The sequence below is a fragment of the Lutjanus erythropterus genome, chromosome 2, assembly GCF_056507025.1.
Source record: "Lutjanus erythropterus isolate fLutEry1 chromosome 2, fLutEry1.hap2, whole genome shotgun sequence".
NCBI lineage: Eukaryota > Metazoa > Chordata > Actinopteri > Lutjaniformes > Lutjanidae > Lutjanus > Lutjanus erythropterus.
The window spans coordinates 15,758,464-15,783,717 of NC_139318.1; the positions used below are offsets into that span (position 1 = coordinate 15,758,464).

At 38.5% G+C, this 25,254-nt stretch overlaps 1 protein-coding gene across 2 annotated transcripts in view; it reads right to left on the reverse strand.

Annotated features, from left to right (window-relative positions):
* slc2a9l2 (solute carrier family 2 member 9, like 2) overlaps positions 1 to 25,254 on the reverse strand; it is a 145,607-nt gene that overhangs the window by 21,131 nt on the left and 99,222 nt on the right. For both annotated transcript variants that reach the window (XM_084729580.1, XM_084729572.1), the window contains exon 12: positions 4,659 to 4,786. In XM_084729580.1, coding sequence (XP_084585706.1) covers positions 4,659 to 4,786 — 128 coding nt within the window. The remainder of the gene's footprint in view (positions 1 to 4,658; positions 4,787 to 25,254) is intronic.

The window sequence follows — 25,254 nt, forward strand, 5'->3', positions numbered from 1 at the left end:
TAATGAAATAAGAAGACAACCAGGGGCCCAAAACATTTACGTGGAGGTGGGTTTGACAGGACAGGCAGGTCTCACTGTTAGTGGCACGGAAAAACTGGACAGCACTTACAGGGAAAATTCAGCGATCTTTATGTGGATGTCCAGTCAGTACTGCTGGTAAATGGAGTCAATTGAAGCAATAAATTCCTCAGTGCTGTTTTATTGACCAAGAAAACTGAGTATTCCTGCTTGCATAGATGTACGGAAGTGCCTACATTTATCAGGATGCATTGTGGGGAAGCCTCTGATGCCAGTGCCCACAATGCTGTGTTATCACAACCCTAGCATATAGCTATTACTATGTTAGCCAAAACATAGCATTATGGTAGGAAAATATTCATCTAGAATGACTTCTGGCTACACAGAGGTGGAGACTAGGAATCCAAACTGAAATAGACTGATTGTTTTAAAACGCAGTGAAATTTGTTGAATCCTTAAGAAGACTACCTGTTATCAGGCTGTATACTAAGGGTGTAACGGTTCACCAGTACAAATCAGAAACCGGTTTTAATGTTAAAGATGCCATTACATCAATACTGAAGTTTTGCTGCACTCTCGTAAAAGGTAGAAGAGTTAAAAGAAAAAGGTAGAAAGCAGAAGAGAGGTTGACCATTGTGACATCTGGCTTTTACCTTTTGCCTTCTTTAATGTGTGGATGCTAGTACAGCTAACACAAGCAAGAATCCACAAGACAAACACACAGATGTTTTTACAGCCGTACAGTGTAGTGGAGAGTCATGGATTTGATGGTAAGGGAAACAAATGTTAAGAACTGTATTGTACTGAATTAAACTGAACTGTTCTGTATTAAAGTGCACTGGGCCTGAATCATATTGTAGCTCATGTATCTAGATATGTATGGGATTGTCTTATAAGACAGACGTGCACATCATTACTGTATACCAATATTTAATGCTCAACATGTCTGCAGTATTTGGACCTAATAGGGCCCCAGCAGAAAATATCAAAATTAAAACACCAAGACATAAACATGGAACATAGAAAAAGGCAAAAAGAAGATTGTACTGTATATGAATTTTTATTGTAGTCTGTAGTGTCTTGAACGTCTTGGCTTGTAAAAATAAACTCACTGAAAAGGTTAAATGATATCATGTTTCCTCAAAAATGTATCTGACATGCCACCTCCCAGTGTTCACTTTGCTACCCTGCCCTCCTATGCACCATTTTCTGAAATCATGCCTTTATAACAGCACTCAACCCGAAGAACTGATGCTGGGGAATTCATTCATTCAACAATCCCAATACAGAGTAGAAACTCAATAGTTCACTCCATTGTGAGCAGTCAGTATCATCACATCGCTGTATAGAAAACTAGAAGTAATGTCAGACACAACCTTTGAGTGAAACCTATCTGAGTGGAAAACTTTTGCATACAGTAGAAAAAAAGAGATTCAACGATACTCAACCAGTCCATCAAGTCATCAAGCAATACTCTCTGATATCATCAGACCCAATTCTAAAGTGTATATGATGTACTCCTGGGAAGCCACTTCAGTAGAAAGACTGTAAAGTGGAAGACGCCAAATTTAAAGGTAGGAATTAAAGTGAAGGTAACTAAGAGTGAGTGAAAAACAAGCTATGAGGCCAGAGAAAAGAGAGAGGGAGAGGACACGGGGGGGTAAAACGAGACAAGGCAGTGATGTGGAGCCGCCTGGAGCAACAGTCAGGTTTTAGAAGCTGAAACAGGATCCTGCAGCTTCCAGGAAAAAAAACATTCCAGTTTCAGTTTCAATAAGCTCTTCTGTCTGTTTGACAATGTTACATTTTATTGTCATTCCACTGTTTAAAAAAAAACATTTATCCTCCTTAATTGTTCAGTGTATTTTCTTGTGCAGGTTTTTTTTTATCAGGTCCTTTTGAAAAGCTGAAAACATGATAGTGAGCCAAACAGGTATCTGCCTCTGAACTAACTGGAAAAATACTCAAAAATCTCCTTATTTAAACCAAAATAAATGACAATTACTATTTCTTTGTGAACAGCTAAGAATTACAGCTGTTATGAGGCTTTGAAAATGCTTGTCGAATGCTTTGTATTACGAATTCCTGTCACGTCTCACATTTCACCCGTAACACCTTGTTTACAAGGCTGAGCAGTGAAAGCAGCAGGTCAGTCTCTCAGAGGCATTTTGACAGAGATCACAGCTTAATACAAAAACACGTACCCGAATCAATGTGCACAAAAGGGGAAAAAATAAACTTGAAGCTTACAAAGACACTTCAGCCACATGTCTAGAGTGGATAAAGTCAACTGTTGCAATGAACAAGTAAGATAAGATAAGATGGACTTTATTGTCCCAAATGAAATTTGTCTTGCATACATGCGGGACCTGCAGGACCACAAGTAAATGGATGTCTGACTAAAAAACACATCTAAAACATGTAGACAGACTCCACTGATTTAGTAATTGCACTTCCAAAAAGTAGTATAAGTCACAATGGCCAAAAGTGAAGCAACAGAGCTGATCATATCCCGATATTAACCCACTTAATCCCAAATATTCCCCACGCATTAAAATATCCAAATCTTGTGTCATTGGTAATCCCATGAAAGAATCAATCATAATGTTGACTTTTTTTTTTCATGGAAAAGTATGTGGAAAGTGTGTAAACACATTTACAACACTGTCACCGGCAATCTCTAGCATACAACTAGAATGCTTTCACATCACATAGTTTCTCAAAGTTCCCTAATATCAGTCAAGCTCTAAAAATATTGGATCCTACATTTCCCGTAAGGCAACTCAATGCCCACATCTTTAAAACCACTTCAAAATGTTAAAATTCATCCTCATCCTCACTTTGGTACTAGTCTAGACAAGTCTAACAGACTCAGTACCTCTCATAATGACTAAACTGACCATTATGTGTAAAATACTTGTTTATTTCCTTTAATCTACATTTATATTGTGAAATGGATACCCGAATGAATCAATCAATCACTCTCTCTACATCTATTTCTCTTTCTATTCCGTATGTTTTACCGCTGTTATTTTGTTATGAGGAGAAAATCTCAAACTGTCCAACCACCGAGGGAAATAAAAACTTCAATCTGAGTGATAAAAGCAAATGCCTGGTGAAACCCTTCATGGCTTAGCTGCTGTTCCTCAGTGCTCTTCCAACCAAGGTGGTGACTGTCACTGTCTTACAGTAAAGAAAGTCGGACTGGTGCTTTTATTTCCATGTGTCTTATTGTTACATCAGGTCTGACCTTGAAGAGCAACTAAACCCTGAAAACACCTTTTCAGCTGAAACCATTGTATAGGGATATTTAGTAGAGTTGTTGATTGGTTCAGGTCTCAATCCAAACATTTTAGTATAAAGTATTTGAACTCTACACACTGGATATTGCTACAGCTATTGCTCTTTTGTTGAATGTAGAAGCACCACCAGACTGCATTCAGTCTCACACTTAGCTCTCCTACAGCACAGGCAACCTACCACAGAAACTTTTACGAAGGGCCATGACTCTAATATACCTCTTGTGACTATTGAAGCTCCAGTGGCCTTTTTTTTTTAAAAAATCAGGTTTTATTTCTTTTCCTCATTCAACTAAAAAAAAAAAAGTACTGTGCTTTTGGCGAATTAGTGATGCAAGAACATGCTACAAATTACATGCAAAATATATTTAGTTATTCCTTATAAATCCTTTAATGGTGTCCTTTGAGCATCTGAATCTTTCTTTATTTATGAAAAATTCCTTTAGCACTTCTCTGAATTGATCACAAAAGGCAGTATTTTGCAGAACAGAGGTGTTAAATCTCCACCAGGCTGCATGCTTAGGTATTGAATAGAAACTTATATTACAAAATATGCATGTTTATCTGATAGTGACATATTTGCAATTTCTGTTAGAAACCACGTGTAATTTGAAAGGAAACTAGTCTACAATCTTTCCTTGAGAAAGACTGATGTCAGTCCTTTTTGTGAGGCCCTTCCAATGGCAACAATTAGAGCTCAGGAGTTGCATATAATTATGAGATATGAGATACGTGGTTATGTGACAGGACTACAGAAACAGCACAACCACTCCAGTGGCAGGCAGCCACTGCAGGGATTAACAAGGAGCTGGCAACTCTAATGGACCGCGAAGGTTGAAGTGACAAACATAGTTGATGTTAGTTTGGTTTGGCGGATGACTTGCTGTATGTGTGATGCTTTATTTTAGAATAGTGTCATTTGTTTATTCAAAGCATCTCTACTGATTTTTTAACCGTGAACTGACTGAGCTTCACTACCTGAGCTGAAGTGGAGCAAAGTGGAGCAGAACGGGAAGGAGCTGATCTTTTGTTATTGCAGTTTGTGCTTATTACACAACCTTTTACTAGGAGCCGGGAGAAGTAGAAAACACTTTGTTACTTTATGCTGTTTACAAGTTCATTATTAGAAAGTTGGGTCAGCTCAATTTACGCTGATTTTCTACTTTAAAATTCCCTCTACTTCCAGCAGTATTTTAAGCCAGCAGACTGTTGAGCCAAACTCCATTCGGAAAGCAGGTGCTTTCTTGGCAAGGTCGTATTTTTACACAGTAAAAACTTTAGTGGAGTGACTTCATGTGTTTTTTTAGAAATACACATACACATTTAGATGAGGTAACTCACCTGAATGAATGGGAAAAGAAGGCCCACAGCAAAGTTGGACAGCCAATTTACGGTGCCAGCGATCATGAAGGCAGCAGGTCGGTAGGACTGTTCAAACAGCTCCCCAGTCAGGACGAAGGGGATGCCACCTAACAGAGAAGAGAGAGGACATAGAATTAGTTACAACAAACCAAATCACAGAAACAAACAGCTTTGCTCTGAGCATTTTTTTGTGCTTACAAACCACATTAAGTGATAACTGATTTCTCATTGTCTGCTTCTATGACGGTTCTATTACAGTCTTACAGACACAACAAGTGATACTGTTTTTGTTTCTGTTTTTCCTGTCTTCTTCCCGTGACTTGTTTCCTATGAGCAGCGCATATCAGAAACTATAATGTCATATAACCTTCATACTACAGTTTCTTGGCCGCTTTGAAGATACAGTCAGCAATTTATTTCACTGAATTGAACTCTTGGGTATCTCCATATGAGTCTGACATGTAAAACAAAAATGAGAAAACTTTCTTTGTCCCTTTCATGATATGTGTACCTTTCTCCAAGAAAAAAAATTCTTAAAATAAAAAAAGAAATGCATGTAAAAATGACTTTAACTTGCCACAAGCCTGAGGTTAAAAGCTCTATTGATAATTTTGTTGCAAAAAAATAATAACCCAGTTTGTCAATAAGCCCTTTTCTGCCTAGTTTAGATAAGGGCTGTCATACCACAACCCCAATTTAAACATTTTAATATGGTGGCTCCCTTTGTTGAAAGCCAGCAATTCCTCTGGCTTATCCCCAAGTACAATGTGCAACCAGCCTTTATAAACTTCCAGGAGCAGATGTTGACATTTGGAGGCTTTTGTGGATGATGACGTCAAACTAGGAGACTAAAATAAAAAAAATCTGGCCCACTGAGCTCAAATGTAAAAGGGAGTAATTCATCCTGACAGATTACTGCAAACTCAGTAGAGAGGACTGGACTGAACAATTCAAAAGACAATTGTCTTGAATCAGGAGTATAGTTGAGGGGAAAAGGCTGCTGCTGCAGAATGATTTTCATTTGGCTGTCTGGTTAAAAATAAAACTGTCAGATGTATATTACATTGTATATTCCATCGTCCCTCCTCCCCCTAAATTTGCATTTGGGAGTTTATTTTTGAGTTTTGGTTTGTCAAATGGCACTAAATTCAATGACAGGCATCACTTTTGCTTCAGAGACATGAAAATGCAGTGTGCCACAATCCAGGTCCAAAGTCATCAGTATCCTAAATGACTTATACAAACTGCTGAATGTATCCAAAAAGTTGCAACATTGATTGATTGATTGATTGATTGATTGGTCAATTATGGCCTTCTAAGATCAGTTATTTCTGAAAAGCAGACTCCTGCTATGGACATAATTCTGACTCTGGAGGACTTAACAGAAGCAATAAAGTCATTCTTAATACCAAATAAATATTTTATGTCAAGTTATTTTTGTTAGTAAGCAGCTGTGTAATAAGCAGGATAATGTACAGTGAGCAGGTTATTATTATGAAATAAACCTCAGCAGGCTAATATGAGACACAGTTGGGGTACATTATCCCTGAAGGGGCCTTCACATGACAAGAAATTTCTCCTGGACACACCATGAAGTAGGGCACACAGAGGCAAAGCACAGTGCACAACCACTACATCCTGTCTGCTTTGAATAAATGATTATTCAGACAGATTATGTTTATATGAGATACATGAGTTCTTTTTTCAGAAAGACGGTGGTGCATAGTATACCTCTAAGGTTTTTTCAGTTTGCATGAAGTTACACAAACAATTAAGCAAAAAGAAAAAACAAAGAAACATCTTGAAAAGCAACTAGTCCCAGCCAAACAGTACACTAGAACACAATGCATCACTACAGTCTATACGTTGAAAACTTTTTGATGGTGCAAAATAAACACTTTGTTGAACATGTGTCTGTTGTCATAGGAGAGTCTGTATATTATGTATAAAACATCATGCAAAGAAAGAAAAATCAATCCCTGTAAAGGCTGTACTTGTGCAGAGGGGGGACACAGATATACATTTTTTCCTAAACACACAAGACTCACGCAGACAGGATTTGCAAATTCCTCTGCCCCCGAAATTACAGATGCCAGTGGAATGCCCCGTTGAAAATGTAATGGACAGTGACATTTTCAACCATATTTCATCAGAGTGCAACCCTAAAGGCATTCTTACACGAACGCCTGCTGCAGAGATTATGCACGAGGAAGCTGCTCAAGTGAACCAACCACCTCCTCCAGCTGGGAGCTGTAGGTAAAGATGAAGGTGGAAGAGAGGTTCAGGCTGCTTGTGACTTGTACAGTAAATTGTGCAACAAAACATGATTTAGTTCCTGTGACTGATAACATAGTGCATTTTTAAAGTTTGAATTCAGACATAAACATTGATATTACAGAAACATCACATTGCACAAACAAAAAGATAAAATGATGGAAGAAAGGCACAAACAATTTTCGCCTAGAAACTTTCTATATATTTTAAGTTATGTCTTATCTGGACTATGCGTTATCTGTCTCTTTTTGAATAAACTGCAGCCTGACTGAATATTGGTATGGGGGTGTAGATAGTGTTCAGCATGGAGCAAGGCACGCTGAGAAATGGTATTATGGCTATTTCAGGAAGCTCGCAGTCCAAATAGCCACACTGCACAGTTTTACCCACAGTGGTCTTTGATATACTGAGATATATTTGCCAGGTTGTTTGTCTGCATTAACCTCATTGTTAATGGCACAGGGTTCTTACTTTCAGCAGCTTGGTTTCTTACTGAAAACCATCAGTACAAACACATCGCCGCTATTCTTACCTCACTGCACTGCTTACCTGTGGTTTTCAGAATTGATTTTAAAATCGTATTACTTGTTTTTGAATCAGTGAGTGGCCTTGCCCCTTCTTACGTATCTGATCTTGTCACCCCCTTCACCCCTGCCCGTCCTCGCACTGTAGATCTGCTAACTAGTTTTTGTTCTCAGTGCACAAGGCAAGACTGGAGACAGAGGGTGGTACGGCTTTAACCATTAAGGACGCCACAACTTTGGAATAATGTTCTCAGTGTCCTCTTTTAAAACTTTTTAATTTATTTTTTATCTATTGTCTTTTACCCTGGAATGATTTGTATTTGTAATTGCACAATGTATTTTCAGTTTTGATGCCTATGAAGCACTTCTATTATTACGGCATTAGTTCTGTAATATTACGTACTGTAAATGTGTATTTTACCACCTGAAAAATGCACAAATTATCAACCAGGTTTACAGAATTGCACACTGTGTACTTCTAATGCCATGGATGTTGCCTTTTATCCTCACAGCAGGCAATTTCTTGTCACATAATTGTCTCTGAGAAGTCAGTTAAAGAGCTACAAACCACAGGAGTCTTTCCATTTAGAGCTGAATAAAAGGAGGTAGGGCTAACATACGCCTTCAGTCTCCTCTTAGATTGAACTGTTTGTGATAATAAACCATCTCATTATAAGAAAAAGATGCCCGCTATTTAACAAATGTGACTGATTGCAAGTGACTTTGGAGTGTGCTCATGCATACACAGAATTGTCCAGATTGCACACAGCAACCGTGCATATTAAAGACTAATCAGCTGCCAAAACTTTTAAATCAAATTAACGGTTACTAACAAAATGTGTAGGTGCCTTGGTTGTCTTGAGAATTGTGTCCACACTAGAATTTTTAGCTCCTTTCTGTGAAAATTCCTGGACAGTAAAATGCCAACACAAAATGAAAATGGAGAATATTTTCTTTTTCCTCCTCTTTTGTTCAGCAAACCCGAAAATCGTGCATTAAAGCAATCAGATAATTAGTAGGACAGACACAGTCTGGGTATTCCTGCCCCCCTCCTGCTCTCCACGATCACTTGAATTGTGTTTCAGTGTTGCTGAACTAATAATTTAGATGTTCTCACTGGCATATTTTTTGTATCTGTTGTCACACAGCTGAACAAGCATTAAATTGTTATTCAATCAATCATTATAAATGCTACCTGTAAATACAATTCTGGAGCTGCTGCACTTAAACCATCAGTGAAATCACTGTTTTATGCTTCTCTGCCTGAATAAATGTAAGACAGCTGTGTGGTTGGCTTTGTTGACATGTAAAATAAGGCATCACAAAGAAACAGAAATTTCTCCTCTTAGCAGCTACACAACAACTGACTGTGTCTGAGCAGCTTGATAGTTTTGGAGAAACTCAGTTTTCCACGTCCACACTAATGCCTCATTCACAAATGGTTTGACATGTGGTCTGGAGACATTATCTGGCCGATGACATCTAATCCATATTCTCATGATCTCAATTCTGCCTACACTGCAGATTAGTTTGGCGGGATTGACAGACTTTTAAACAAACATGGTTCCTCCCAGGTCATGGAAAAGTGAAAGACAAGGCCAGACTTGACAGCTACTGATAACACTAGTGGCTTTTGCTGGGATCGCTTGAGGTAGTAGAAAGAGGCAGAGAGAGCTGATTTTTCAACTTTCTGGGAGGATTTGTCTTAATAATGTTGTCACCCTGGCCACCTCCAGTTGTGGTGTGCCTAATCTGATTGTGATTTAAATCTGTCTAAATCGTATCCAAATTGTGAGGTCTGAATTTTCGCATATTCATTCACTCTGAGAGATGTATTTTCAATTTTAGCTGGCTTAGTGTGAGCGTACTCCGACCTGGTATTTAGGAATCAACAAAAACAGACAGCAGCAGCAGCAGATAACATGAGAAATCAAGTGAACATCAGAGCTTCTGATATTAGCCCAAGGTATTTAAAAATCACCTACAAGGATTTTTCTTCGCAGCTTCCCTTGGAAAAACAATAAGAAAGTGTACAAAAAATAACAACTGATTTATTCTTCTTATTTTGACACCAAAATAAATCTGTCCAGCGCTAGTCATCACTGAGACAGTACTGCTCTAAATGTCATATTGTGTGCACCAGGGGTTGAAGTAACCACTTACAACTACTGTAATTCAACAAGTCTGTAATTTACTCTTATTTGAGTATGCATTACAGTATGTGCTGTAATCTACTTAACTACTTTTAAAATCATAACGCACTACTGAGTATGCCCACAATATAAATTAATATCCAAACCTGCCATCTGCTTTTTTGTGGCCAATAAATCTATCCAACTGCAGGTCATTGAAAACCATGACATACTTAATAGGGATGTTAACGATTAATCATCAGTCAATTAATCGCTGTTAAGAATTTAACTGACTGATAATGTATGTTTTGTGCACCATTTCTTGAGAGCTCACGGTTTGGTTTGGTCTTCCGTCTTGTTAGTCTAGAAATGCCACAATAAGTGCCAGTTTGTTTGTGCATCACAAATTAATGTTTAACATAACTAATGTAGCGTTAGAATTGTTTAAATACATAGATACCAGGATATTTATTTATTTATTTATACAGATTTTGATGCAGGTCCTACTTTGATCGAAAACTGAATTGAAAAAGACAAATGTTTTGCATCCTGTCTACGTTAAGATGTTCAACTATCGGTTAAGGAAAATGCACAAAATTTGCATCCTTAATACAGATCAAAAAACCCTGCTGCAGCAGGCTCCGGTTTGGAGAGGTGACTGTGGTCACTGAACAGAACAGTGCAGGGGCTGGGAGTAAGCTGGACTGAAGATTTAGAGACTGAACGCCTGCTATTGATAATGCATTTAATATCAATGGTTAAAAGTTAACTGAAACTAACAGTAGTTTTTGAGAAGACTATTGCTCTTACTTATGAATTTTTCACTATCAGTACTTCTTTCACTACACTTTCTGCCACTGCCAAATACAACATATGTACTTCTGACTATGAAACTGTATATCCAGTGCCATCACAAACTGTTTGGGCGCTGTCTGTGAGATGTTAGTAGGTACGTCCTGCTTCTCTGGACTGCTGGATATCCTTCCAACAAAGGACACGCAAGGTTAATTAATATAAATGTCAGCACACTACATTTCTAATGACGAGAGCAGGACAAGCGAGCAACAGGAAAGGAGACTGTTTCTGGATGCAGCCACAACAACACTGATGTCAAACTCTGTCAGGAGAGGACAAATCTGCTTCACACATGATGCGGGGGGGATGGGGCAGCTATAGCCAACATGGGCATTTTGTGTGTGTGTGTTCAGTTTAGATCTGTTCAGGGATAATCCGCTCAGTACAAAATAGTGTTTTCCAGGGACTTGTGCACCTAATAATATGTGAAGCCTGTGTGTGTGTGTGTCTGTGTATGTGTGTGCAAGAGGCTGACTGGTAAATCGTCCTCTGCTGGCTCTAATCTACTGTAGCTGCATACTCTATTTGTCATATTTCACACAAATATGATCCATAACGTTGTGAGGGTTTATTACAGCCTTTCAGCCTAACTGTGCTGAGGGGGCTAATTGAGTGTACTTGTTACCACAGCATGTTCCACGTCAAGCAAAATTTATCTTTCTAGCTTTTCGTCGCAGTTCCAGTCTCAGAGGTCCAGGATGAGCCCAGGGACTGTGCACTAATTAGGGCATGTATGTTATTTGGTCAGCATATGTTTGTGGAGGGCTGCAGAGGAAACGGCATGTGTTGAGTCATGTGGGAGACCTCCAGTTGAATTACAAACACCTACTGGGGTTTTTCCTAAATATGTGACTACTTCTTCTACAAGTGCTCATATATTCAACCATTCAACTTAAAGATCTATTAGTGATATTGTATTTCTACTGCATGGCCTGTTTTTATTGAACATTAATTTCCACAAAAGCCACATTTGTGAGAAACACTGAGAAATGTAACTGCTGGAGGGACTTACATGCATCAAAGTCAAACTGGCTCATGTATCGTCCATTAAAACAGCTGGATTCAGATTAGAAACTGTTTGCGCAGTGTGTGCAACACAGAACAGGTGGGTGATGCATGCATCAGTTCCCACAATTTGAAACAACAAATTCAAGTTCATGCCAGCGCAAACATACAGATGGTGCTTTTCCAGTACAAAGATCTGACATCCACATCACAAATACACAAAAGTTAAAAAAAAAAAAAGGTTTGCATCACAATCAATATTGGGAGCTTTGATAATCAGTTCAAAGTGAGAGTTTACTGGGGCCTCAGTACAGAAAAAAAGGCTTGTCCTATCTTAAGTTTGTGTAGCTTGAGAACTACAACTCTTATTTTGTCTTAATTAAACAAATCCTAACAAGAACTGTAAACTCTATTCTTTGACCAGTGCTCGTGATGCCTGTATCTACCTCAGAGTGTACATGAGACTGCCTGTATCCTTAATAACAGCTGTCCCACTTCATCTGTCTCTGGCTAGCAAGGTTGGTATAACCCATAAGAAATTACATCCAGTTTTATCTTTGATGAGCTGGAGCCATCAAGATGGTGGAGGAAGAGGAAGCCCACCCAGGTTTTCTTCACAATTATCACCCCAGATAGCATGTGGATCAAATTCAGAATTAATTGTCTCAGCAGTTAATGTACCCATTAATACATGGGGTGGGAAATTTAAGCGTCATCTTACAGTTTGAGTAGTGTTTCAATCATAATCAATTATGGTGCTCATGCTGTTCCCCATTTTCATTGTCATTGCTACACAGACACTAGTGGTGCTGCCATTTTTATTATTTTATAGTTGTTTTGAATTTAGGACAGAGTCTATGCCAACATAACTTAGGATTCCTGACTTGGGAAATTCTTCAGTTAGACAATATTTTTTTTTTTTCCTGAATTCAGTTAGGAAACAGTGATACCAAAAATCCTACATGTCATCCTAAACTGAGATAAAATTGAATTTCAGACCAAGGAGGTTTCTGTAATGAGGCCCCTGATCATCTGGAACTTGTTCATTCTGGCCATCAAACCATTAATAATTTAATTTTATAATTAACTGAATTTTACCAGATGATAGGAAATAAGGCAGGCCATTAGTTTCTGGGCTTTGGGAACCAGAAATGGACTAAATGGCAACTTAACTGATGATTACTTAGTGAACAGATCGTTATTGGTGGAGACAGATTTAAAAGCTGAATTAGAGAAGATCTAAATCACATCAGCAACCCAAAATGACACAAAAGCACAAAGTTTATCAGACGGACATTAGACAGCAAGATTTCTACTTGGTTTGGATTTGTGACAAGAGCTAGTATGGTGCCTTCTGTTTCAGCTTGACCTCCTGAGACATCACATTTTCGGGGGGTCGGCCACACTCAACCAGTGCCACAGCCTTGATCTGTCTGTGCCTCGGGCAGAGAGCCACAGATGACAGGACAGCGGTGAGAAGGCAGCACCAGAGGCCACTGGTTTTGTCATTCCTGAGTGGTTGTGACAGGGGTTTTAACCAGTTCATCTCTATAGTTTATCAGTGCACCAGTAATCCTAATTCATGGTTAGGATTATAGACCATGATTTTAATAAAATAAAAAAAAAACAGAGTGGCAAATAAATAATTCTACATTTTTTATCAATATTTTTTCTATGCAATAAATGATTCATATCGGCTTTCCTCAGTCTAAAAGGATTTTCTAGCAGCACTACCTTTGCCCTTGTGGTGACTCATATGGTTTGCTCCACTGCTCACAGATGTATGCTTGTGATATTATCCAACAACAGCGCACACACTATAAATAAAGACCAATTACATAATAGGATAATCATGTCACACTAGCAGAGTATCGCCCTCCCACACAAACACATGAAACATCTATATCACACGTACAACACAAGCAGAGTGACATACACTTACACATAGAAACATGCACATGCGGAGTGTATTCATTGAGTAAGTAGGTCTGCAGCATCATTTGTTGGTTTAGAAATTAAAACCTTCATACACTTTAGAGTCATTTCTACCTACAAGCAAATTTTGAATCAGACTTTTTGACAATGAGAAACACTTTAATTTAATATATAAACATATCACAGTGAGATCAGAAATGTATTAAGCACTGTGTGCTGACCTAGTAGTTAACCTTCCCTTAAGGGACAGTTCAGCCCAAAATCAAAAATGCATATTTCTTCCCTGAGGCCTGTAATGCTAAATATCCATCTTTTGGTGTGAGTTGTGGAGTTTTGGAGGTATCACGATAGAGATGTCTGACTTCTCTCCACTATAATGGGACTAAATGGCACTCATTTAGTCTCAATATACTGGAGAGAAGGCGACATCTCCATGGCTGACATCTCCAAAACTCTGCAACTCACACTGAAACAATCCAGATGAATAAATAGCACTACTGGCCAGAGGAACATTATGTATTTTTGATTTTGGGGGGAACTGTCCCTTTAAGCGCAAGTTTTTAAAATAAAGTAAAAGAAGTACTTTTTTGTCTGTATTGTTGCAACAAAAGGGAATTACTCAGAAATGAATCAATCATCTAATGCACAGTCAAATTAAAAAAAGACCAGCAGGTGTAATAATGAGCTTTATGATGAGTCATATCTAATGAATAATAAACACAATTTAAACAGATGTAGAGAGTATGACCTCCTGCAGGGATAAACATTTAACCAAAGATAACAGTCATTTTGCATTTTGATGTGACAAAGTGTGATAAGCAGAACATGACCTGGACTGTTAATGTGGAACATGAAATTTGAGAAACTATGTTGACAGGCCAGGTTTGATAGCAAACTATTATGATGCATCTGGTCTCAGCACACTTCCTCTCAGCAGATCAGCCTCTATTGAACCAGCACTCAGTAAACAGAGTGATAAATCATCCTCAGACGTGAAAGCTGCGAGGATTATAGAAAGACTGGTGGATAAATTATGTGACTTTACACAACATTAGCTAGTACTTTCAAAAGCTTGTTATCGAAAAAATCTTTGGAAATAACCTACAACTATGCAATTCTCTCTGATGGCTTTCATAAAATAAATAAATATCAGTCTAATACTGTTTGTCTAGAAACTTTCTTACCACTGAACTGTAATAACTTTGGTGATATTTGAACTTTTCATGTAGTGTCATTATCAGCTCAAAATGTTCATTAGTGCAGTTATTTTGTTTATAGCCAGGGTGTGTTTTATGTCTAGTGCTAATCAGTAGTAATGTAATGATACAGTACAATAATACCACATTAAAGTCCACAATATGATATTGATCACAATAATATAAAAACAAAAAAAAATGACTTATACAGTTGTGTACAGCATTTTCTGTTTGTATAAAATGTGTTTTTCCTTTTAAGTTAAAATGCATCTGCTTTCAGCTGCTTCACTGTGTTTTCTCTGAGACACATCTGACACCCAGAAAGTAAGAGATCTGTGGCAGAAAACTGCAGGAAGATTAGCTCACAGTCTGCCCTCACCAGAAAAACACTGGCTATAGAGAAACACTGCAGTATGCTCTCCAGGTCCTCATTTTCTCTCTCAGCTTGGACTATGGATTACAGAGGGAAACCAGAGGAGAGCACAGTGGATATTTTGCTCAAGAGAGCAGAGTCGTGACACAAATCGGCAGCCCTGATTAAAAAACAACATTAGACGGCAGTCCATGAAGACAGAAAACATGATTAATCATGTTGGCTGTTGTACCTGCTAATGGTCATCTGGGTTGTGGTATAAAAAGAGCAAAATATGAGCAACAACCGATTTAGGAGGAGGAAGGGAGAAAGACAGGATTAAAATCCAGTCACAACTAGAAAAGTGTACTCAGTGAAGTGCAATCTGAAAAGAATAAGTTTAAGGTACTGATTGAAATAACGTAGGGCAAGTACTACTGAAACTTCTCCAGCCAAACAACATCTGCACTCAATCTTTTTGGTACCCAGATCTAGAAAAAAAATACTATTTATATAGTTTTGCTCACAGCCAATCACTGTAAGAGTTCTGCATATAAAAGAACCTTCGAAAAAAAAAAAAGTACCGCATGAAGTAAAGTACTAGTAGTTCTAGTATCTATCTATTTTTTTAGACAATACCCAGCCCTAAACAAGCAAACAAGCTTCAGGTCCGTTGGTCATGCACAGATGCCAGCAATCACCTCCAGGGTTATGCCTGGCGAAGATAACAAGACCTGGGTTGTCTGGAGATGGACACAGTAAGTCAGAAGGATACTGTTTGAGGACTTATGTTGAACACGTGGAGATTCGAGTCTCAAAGGAATACATGTCGCAGGGACCCCTCCACTATAAATGGGTGTAGAAGATCAGGGTTACGCAGTGCTCAGGTAATAATACAACCACACCTTGTGTGAAATTGTTTCTCTTGCTAGTGAGTGGTTTAGTGGCCTGCAGAACCTAAATTGTTGTTTCTGCCACTTTAAAATTGTCCAGACTTAAAAGGATCCATACTGACAATGACACTGACTTTACAGTATCCCAGGAACGTGTGAGAAGCACAAAACATACACTTACAATAAAGCTGTGCCTTAGTAACTTATTGAGAAATTATCACACATGCTGAGGATATTACTGGGAGCACAAAAAAAAGACATCTTTTAGGAATCTCTAAAACACAACAGCATATACTCTTGTGCCATTTTTTCCACAGGCAGTTTAGACAGCTTAAATTGCATCAAGCCATGAACACATACTGCGACCTCACAACAGGGGATCACTGTACAAACTCATGCTGTTGTCGCTGTCTCCTTGTGTGCTAAATTGATTGGCTCACCCCATATGTGGCTGTGCTGGTGACTGGAAAAAGGTGCTGTTTTAAAGGTCTCCTTGTCAGCATTTACCTTCAAACCTTATAACTGAATTGCTGCGGTTTGAAGTTTCTGTTTTGTGCTCCCATACACTCATGTTCATTTTAAGATATCAGCCTTGTTTTACTGTTTATCGATGGAGTTACAGCTGATGCAAACTGAAAATTTCTTGCTGCTACTGCTACACATCTGAAGCTTTCAATCATTTAAAGCTTCCAGTGAACCAGCGGGAGGCTTTTATCGTGAAGCAACTGCAAGAAATGCAATACGTTTATTGTCGAGTTGGCAGAAATTGGTTAACAGTGCTATTATTATAAGTTAAAGCTGCCATGCTGAAGCACAGTCAAATTGGTGAACTAAACAGCAGCTACAGACGTCATCGCTCATGTGCCTGTCAGAGATGAGACAGACACCAGGCCATGTCCTTAGACATAGTGGCAATCTTAAACAACCCGTGACATGATCAAAAACATCTTGAAATTAAAAAGACTCATCCAGGAGCATCTCCAAGGTCTGTCATTCCTGTTTTGACTAACATGAAGAGGAACAATCATCAGCACACAACTACTTATCTAATCTGACCCCAGTTATGCGTCAGACAATGCCGTTAGTACACTAAACTTAGCTTCATTAAATATCAGATCTCTGGCTGGCAAGTCACTATTAATGATATTAATGATTTTATTATCAAGAAAAAAAATATTTTAAACTGAAACTTGGTTAAATGAAAACAATAGTGCAGCAGTCCTTATTAAATCAACTCCCCCAAAATTCCATTTTATCAGCTCAGCCAGAGAATTTAGGAAAGAAGGTGGAGTAGTAACTTTATTTAAGGATGTTTACCAGTGCAAACAATTATTATACAGGACATTTGATTCTTTTGAATATGTTACACTACAGTTGAGATCCTCCTGTTGAGGAGTAAAATATAGTGCACACTTTCTTGATGACTTTGCGAAACTGCCGTCTACTGTGTGTATAGTTTTTAACTGTGTTGTTATAGTGGGTGATTTTAATATTCATAGTGATAATCCCAAAGATGGCAGCGCTTAAGAACTTTTGTACATGCTGGACAACTTTGGACTTTTCCATCATCTAACAGATCCAACACATATTGAGGGGCATAATTTAGATAGTTTAGTTATTTCTAAAGGTCTTTACATTTCTGAGGTTGTGGTGACTGATGTTGCCTTTTCTGATCACTACAGCGTTTTCTTTAAAATGTCCATCCCCCACTGACACCGGTAAAATTACAACAGAGGTAATCAGAAAGCGCTATCAACACAAACACCTGCACACTATTCACCCAGGATTTTACACCCACACCAGCTCTGCCTTCAGTCTCTGTTAATGATCTAGTTAACAGTTTCAGTTCTAAGGTTATGAAAGTTATCGACACCATTTCTCCCATGAAAGTTGTCTCTGGTAAGAAAAAAGCACCATGGAGGTTTCACAGGTGACGAACTCCAGGTTCATTATGACATCTATAAGGAAAGACTGGAGTTAAAAAGGGCAAGGCAGTCATTTTTCTCTGAGATTATCAACAAAAATAACAACAATGCATGGACCTTATTTACTTTTGTTGACTGACAAAACCATCAGCATCATCAGTCCCTCCTGACTAAACCGTTCTCTTCAGTCAGGCAGTTAGTAAACCTCTTTTTAAAAAGCCTGATCTGGATGCCTCAGTAATAAATAACTACAGGCCCATATAAAATCTACCTTTTTTTTAGGAAAGATCTCTGAAAAGCTTGTTTTTCAGCAACTTAATGCCTTCTTGGTGCAAAACAATTTCTTTAATGCCTTTCTGTCTGGATTTCGAGCACACCACAGCACTGACACTGGAAAAGTGGGTGGGACTTTCTGACACTGTGCTAAATTGGTTTAAATCTTATTTACAAGACAGGGATTGCTTTGTGTCAATTGCCAATTATGACTGCAAAAAAAAAAAGTTGCGTGTGGAGTTCCTCAAGGATCCATTCTTGGGCCTCTTCTTATCAACATCTACATGCTCCCTCTTGCTCACATTATAGAAAATCACAACATCTCCCACCATAATTATGGAGATGATACACAACTTTACATAACAGTGTCAACACACGGCTACAGTCCCCTGCATCTGCTAAATAAGTGCACTGAAGAACTCAGTAAGTGGACGTGCCAGAATTCTCTCTTTTGGCCCCAAAGAACAAAGATTAAAAGTCAGTGCTCACCTTGAATCCATGACACAAAAGTCTACAAAGCAAGTGAGAAATCTTGGTGCAGTTTTGGACTCAGACCTAAATTTCAAAAGTCACATAAAGACAATGACTAAATCAGCCTTCTAGCACCATATAAACATATCAAGAATTCAAGAATCTCTGTCTAAACAAGACAGAAAAACTTCATGGTTTTATTTTCAGCAGGCTGGACTATTGTAACGGTGTCTTCACAGGTCTGAGTAAAACATCAATCAGACGGCTGCAGCTCATCCAGAACACTGCTGCTAGAGTCCTCACCAACACCAAGAGAGTGGAGCATATTACACCAGTGCTTAAATCACTGCACCGGCTTCCTGTGTGTAAAAGGACAGATTTTAAAATTAAAATTTTAAAATACTTATCTCTGATTTACTTGTAAGTTATGAAGCACCCAGACCCCTCAGATCATCTGGAACAGGTTTCCTCAGTGTTCCCATGATCAAAATTAAGCAAGGTGAAGCAGCCTTTAGTTTCTGTGCTCCTCACCTCCTCACCAACAAACTTCCTGAATACCTGAGGTCGGCTGAAACTGTCAGCTCATATAAATCAGGGCTTAAAACATCATTGTTTACTGCAGCTTTCCAGTGAAGTAGATACATATGTATGTATGTGTATACATACACATTCATACATACATACATATGTTTTTATAATCTCAAATGTGATTTTAATGTTCTTTTAACGTTTTATGTTAATGTATTTCTTGGCTCTTGTAAAGCACCTTGAATTGCCTTGTGTCTGAATGGTGCTATATAAATAAATTTCTCTTGCCTTGCCTTCTTCATTAAAAATTGGTCTACATAGCAAGATACGGACATATTTGATGTTTTTTATCGAGCAAATTAGTTTTAAGTATTGCAGAGAGGAGCAGAAGAAAAAGAAGAACAACAACAACCACAGTGAGCTGTTCTGCCAACTTAGATCTGTCTTTTTTTTGGCACATCCAGATTGCATCCAGATTGATTTTAGAAAGTCTGAATAGCAAAAACCCATATAGTATCAAATGAGACTTTTGCAAATTGAATCAAAGAGACACGGTGGTACAGTGGTTAGCACTGTTACCTAACAGTTAGAAGGTTCTGAGTTGAAATCCCCCAGCTGGCCCCCAGTTTATGGCTGGGGCAGGACCTTTCTGAGCAGAGTCCACATGTTCTCCTTGTGGGTTCTCTCTGGGTACTCCGGCTTCCTCCCACAGTTCAAAGGCATACAGTATAATAGGTTAACTGACAACTCTAAATTGCCCATAGGTGTGAATGTGAGTTGTTGTTTGTCTCTATCTGTCAGCCCTGCGATGAAGTGGCGACTTGTCCAGGGTGTACCACACCTCCCACCCAATGTCAGCTGGAATAGGCTCCAGCCACCCTGCAATCCGTCAAGGATAAGTGGTTACGGACAATGGATGGATGGATGGATCCAAGCCACATTTGGAGGTTGTTTTTCAATTGCAATGCGGCACACAATGACAACGTAAAATCCAGAGTGACAGAAGTGCTTCGGAGAGGCTGAGCTGAGCTACTAGCTGAGTAGTATGGAGGACAACACGGAGAAGAACAGTCCATAGACAAACACAGAGATGAATCATCTGCTGGCACATTCTGCGGGAGGCTTCTGTACAGTCTCTCTCCGTTTCTCACATTGGAAAGCCATGTCACCAGAGTACATAGTCACTGATGTCTGCGTCGTTACAACAGCAACTCTTGCACACAGGTTGGTGATGTCTGGACACAAAACTGATCTGATCGCCTGCAGTGCTCACAGTCTGTCTTAAGGGTCATTTATGCCCCCTTTGCGTAAAAAAATCGACAGTCCATTTTAAACTATACAGCCATCACTGCACACACACTTCCATGCCTCCTTGGGTGATGCTCAGAGTCAAAAGTAACCCTGAAGAAGAAGAGGAAGTGTCAGAAGTTTCTGACAACAGCAAACATGGTGAGACTGGAGGAGGCTGTAATAATGCAACCCTTGAGAAAGAGGCAGTGTTGTAGACAGCATTAGTAGATGCCAATGGTCTGTGCAGTCATTGCATAGCAGCATGCAGATAATGAACATAATTTCCAGTACTTATTCCAGTACAACACCGTGCTAGCATCTTGAAAGGACATGGATCAGCTGTAAGTATCCCCACCCCCATCAAAAAATGGCTTTAGTGTCCTATTGTTGTTACAAATGGATTTCATGCCTCTCTTGCATGTACAAGAAAAAAGAAAAAACGTCAGGATGTGCCACTGGTAGCAGTCTGAGGAAAAGTGTACAGCTCCAAACGTCACACTAATAATAAATTTTCATACAGGAGCTCTTTTGGTGTGTGGATCCTGTGTTTTTTTTTTTCTTTTTTTCTTTTCATGCTTTTGATATTTTGTGATCCAGCATCCAACCCATTGGGCCTCAGGGATGTGCGTGTCCTTCTTTCATAGTGTCTCTCTTAAAAGTATACACACCTAAAGTGTAGTGGCTTAAATAGAGACGCTATTAGAATGTTCAATAGGTGAGCATGGCAAGGGGATTAGAGTTCTCAGGTGTGATGTTCTATAAAAGGGGAGAGCCCTCCGTCTTTCTATCCCACAAAAGAAAAGCCCTGCTCCAGCTGGTAAAGTAGAGCTAGGGATGATTCCAGAAGTGACGGAATCTCAAGCGTTTTCTCCAACAATGCATGTTTCAGGACCCCGAAGAGAATTAATCCTTCCCTGCAGAGAACAGACTCCTGGCAGAAGATCAATGTCACAGTTGTAGAGTCTATGTGAAGAAAACACTCTTTCCTGCTTTTCAGTAAACGCCTCTCGAGGGTCCGCATGCACGGAGGGAATATTACATCAGTCAATCCCACAGAGGACATCAGCCTCCAGAAGTAACAACATTTGTTGGGGAAAGCAGGGAAACAATGAGGACTCTGCTTCTCTGGAAGCGCAATTTATATGCGTGGTGCAATCAAAGAAGGGACAAGTGACAATTACAGGGAATTCATTAAGTCTAAATGGCATGTTACTCAAACCACATGCAATATGGCAAGACAGGAATATTAAATAGATGTAATTGCATATAAATATAAAATAAATAACAAAACATTAACCAAAGGAGGCGGTGAACACAAGGATGATTGGATTGAACCAAACACACAAAAACACACCCACCCACAAATAGATTCAGGTGCACAGGGACCATTTCTCTCCCACAAACTCATAATCCATCAGCCTTTACTTCTTCCTTCATTTCTTTTGCTCTTCTAATTATATTTTGTTCTAATGCACATCATTAAGTTTCACCTTGGATGTTGAGTTTACTCCACAGAGAGTCTCCTCTCATCACTTCTGCACCTGTATATTTGTCTTGTGGCTCCTGAAAAGCAACAGATGCCTCTCTTGTCAGGAGGTGCAAACATCTCGCCCCTGGTATCTCTCATTACCTGCTAACTTTCACCACAGCAAGTCTGGTGAAACGACGCACTCACAGGTGAAAGGCGATTCATCTTCTTCAATGGGCTTCTGTCTTATCCTCTTCGGCCTGTCTGTCAGTAATTTGTTACCACCTCTCCATCTTTCTTACACCTATGGTCTTTTCTCTTCCCAGGAGAACTGAGCAAATACACCATCCAACTATGATGAGATCAAAGCCTGTGAACTACAAAAAAATCATAGCTCTCCAGGAAAAATTCACTTGTTCAAAAGGGGAAACCCTGATTTATTGCACAACTGCTTTATCCCACAACAGTAAGACGGTTTACTACCTGATGATTTTGTTATGGTATATTTAGGTGGTTCAAAATATATGGCACATATGAATTATTCTTACAGGATCCATTATATTTATTGTACTATTATTATGTTCACCATTTAATGCATTTCTTTTTCCTGTTTTTTGGTTTAACATTTTGTAATTACATGACCTGTCAAGTGACCCCAGGGATGGGGGATAGGTACTTGTGTCTCAAGTGTGTCTCAAGTATGAAGGGCTTGTGCCTGAAATGTCTCATGGTGGTATGGCAATAAATGTTCATAGGAGCATATCTACTGTGCAGATTCATTTATTTTTTTTTTGACATGTACTTCTGTCAGGCACCTAGTATTCATCATGTCTGGATGTGTGTGCTTTTGTAAACCTTTTACATGACAATTGTTTAGTGTGCAGATGGACTGCAGACAGTCACATGATGGTTTGATGGTTTCATCCTACCCTTCTGTTACAAATGAATGGGCACAAATTAACACAACTGTAGAAAAACACTAATATCATTTATGTTTATCAGTTCATAGACGAAACCGACAAGCTTTTCAGAGCATTTCAGTGCACATTTGGTCATATTTAATCTCACCTTCAAGTTTTACAATTGAATTTACACTTGATTGAATGCCTTTATGACATCCACAACACTGATTATTTGTGACAGAACAGCTATAATTTAATTTCTTGCTATGCATATTAAAAAATCTCCCACCAACATGACAAAATAAATTCAACCCCCATATTATCCCTGATGTTGTGGCATATGTGTAGCTGTAATTTCACTTTACAGATCTGAGGGCTGTGGTGCAGTTCATTTTTAGAAGATATCAGCTACTGTGCTGTTCGCTGAGACAGACTGTTGGGAGTTCCACACATAACTCTCAAATCCTACCTTGAAGAAGTCATAGTCTTCAACAATCTGATCTGAACCTGACAGTCAAAGTCTTGCATGTACACAGTTTTACAAACCGGCGTCTGCCCTCACCCACAGAGCTGAGTACCAGAACCGACCTGTTAACACAATTATATCTAAGTCAAATCCTGACCTGACTGGAAATATTAATATAAGTCCTGCAACCTGACCCACAATTAAAGTCATACTCGTATACACAGTCACTCACAAGCAACAAAACACTGGACATGTTTTTCCTCACAGTGTCTGATCACACCAGATTTTGCCTGATGTCTGTATTGTCCTTTCATGATGTGTTATCCACAACTTGGTATTCTCCACTGGCTATTTTTTGCCTTTCTATCATCCATTTTAGCCAGCAGCTATCCTACAGTGACTTCTCATTATTTGACCAGATGTAGAGTCAAAGGATGTGTCGTAGCCTTTCACGATAAAGAAAAACTGGAGAAACTTGTTGGCTAATTATTATTAGGCACTGATATGTCACAAATGCTGCACAATTATTTTCAGGTCTGATTTCTACAGAAAAAAAACATAACATATTATAATTTCTTCTTCTTCTTCTTCTTCTTCTTCTTCTTCTTCTTCTTCTTATTATTATTATTATTATTATTATTATTATTATTATTATTATTATTATTATATTGCTCTACCCACCCGTAATGAGTTTTTGCAGTTTCGACTTTTTTTACCTGTGACTCTCCCAGTGAATTTATCAGTGCTGTCAATTGATTAAAATATTTAATCACGATTAATCGCTTGAGTGTGCATTAATGAGTTATTAATGCGTTAACTCTGACTGCCCTAGAATTTATAGAAAAATATTTAAATTATAATAAAAATAATATAAAAAAGTATATTAAAATATTTTACCAGTTAAACTTTTATTTTATTTTTTATTTTTAATTATTATTATAATTTGTTTGTTTTTTTTGTAAAATTTTGTTTGAATCAGAGTTTGTCTTGTTTTGTATTACAGTGGAATATGTATCAAAAAGTGTGGTACATAATCATTCCTATACCACTGCTGGTTAAAGAATTCACTTCTAGTAATCAAGTAGTCTGCTTACAGTTTTCATTTTCATACACGACAACGGTGAGCTGTCTGCTTCTGCTGCTCCATCCATTTGCTGTGTGCACATTTAAATCATGAAGGGAAAAAGAAAGTCTTCTCTTAATGATAAACATTGTGTCCTGAAAGCTTATGACTAGGGTTGGGGCGAGTTGTCAACGTAATTGATGTCATTGATTACAAAAATACATTAATTTGCATACTGTGCACCAATACATCATTATGAACTGCTATGTCGGTCAGAGCATGGATTCTTCTGGAGAACAAGCTGCAGAGAGCAAGCCTCGCCACGATCATAAAGTGTGGTCATATTTTAGACAGAGACACTGCAGCTGCACCAGCAACATCGTCCTGTTTACTTTGTGTAAGCTCCCAAAAATGATATATGAAGATTATCAACATATTTCTCAGTAGAAGTCATTTCAAATAGAAACTTAAAAATGAGGCAAGGAGATGCAGCAGCAAACCTTGTGTATTCTAGACAAGAAGCTGCCCTTGTCAAGAGATAATGTCCGGTCACGTTATGCCTTGTTGAGTGGGCTTTTAGGGAGGGAGAAGACAGAAGAATTGGCAGTGAGCCTGGGAGATGACAATTTCGAAGTTTCCATCAGCTGTCTTGAGTGATTTAAAAAGAAAGAGAACACTGAAGAAACTGCATGGAGAGGCTGCTGAGGATCACAAGGAATTTGAAATAGCTGTACTGTATTTTGAAAGTGAATAAAATTCAGTAAATAGTGAAGTTGTCCGTTTCATTGCTTTATATTCATGTAATAAATACGCAAATGTCAATTAGATGGTAATCTGAGAAATTAAGTTAAAGTACAAGTAGAATTACTGCCTTGCAGTTGTATGCCCACCAGTCAAGTTCATGTTTACATCCACATCTGGCCAGACTCACAAATAAAGTGTAGTGTATACAAGACTTTGAGTGAATTTAACAAAAGGTAATAAATGTGGTTTTTAGAAAGTTTTCACTCTATTGACATGTAT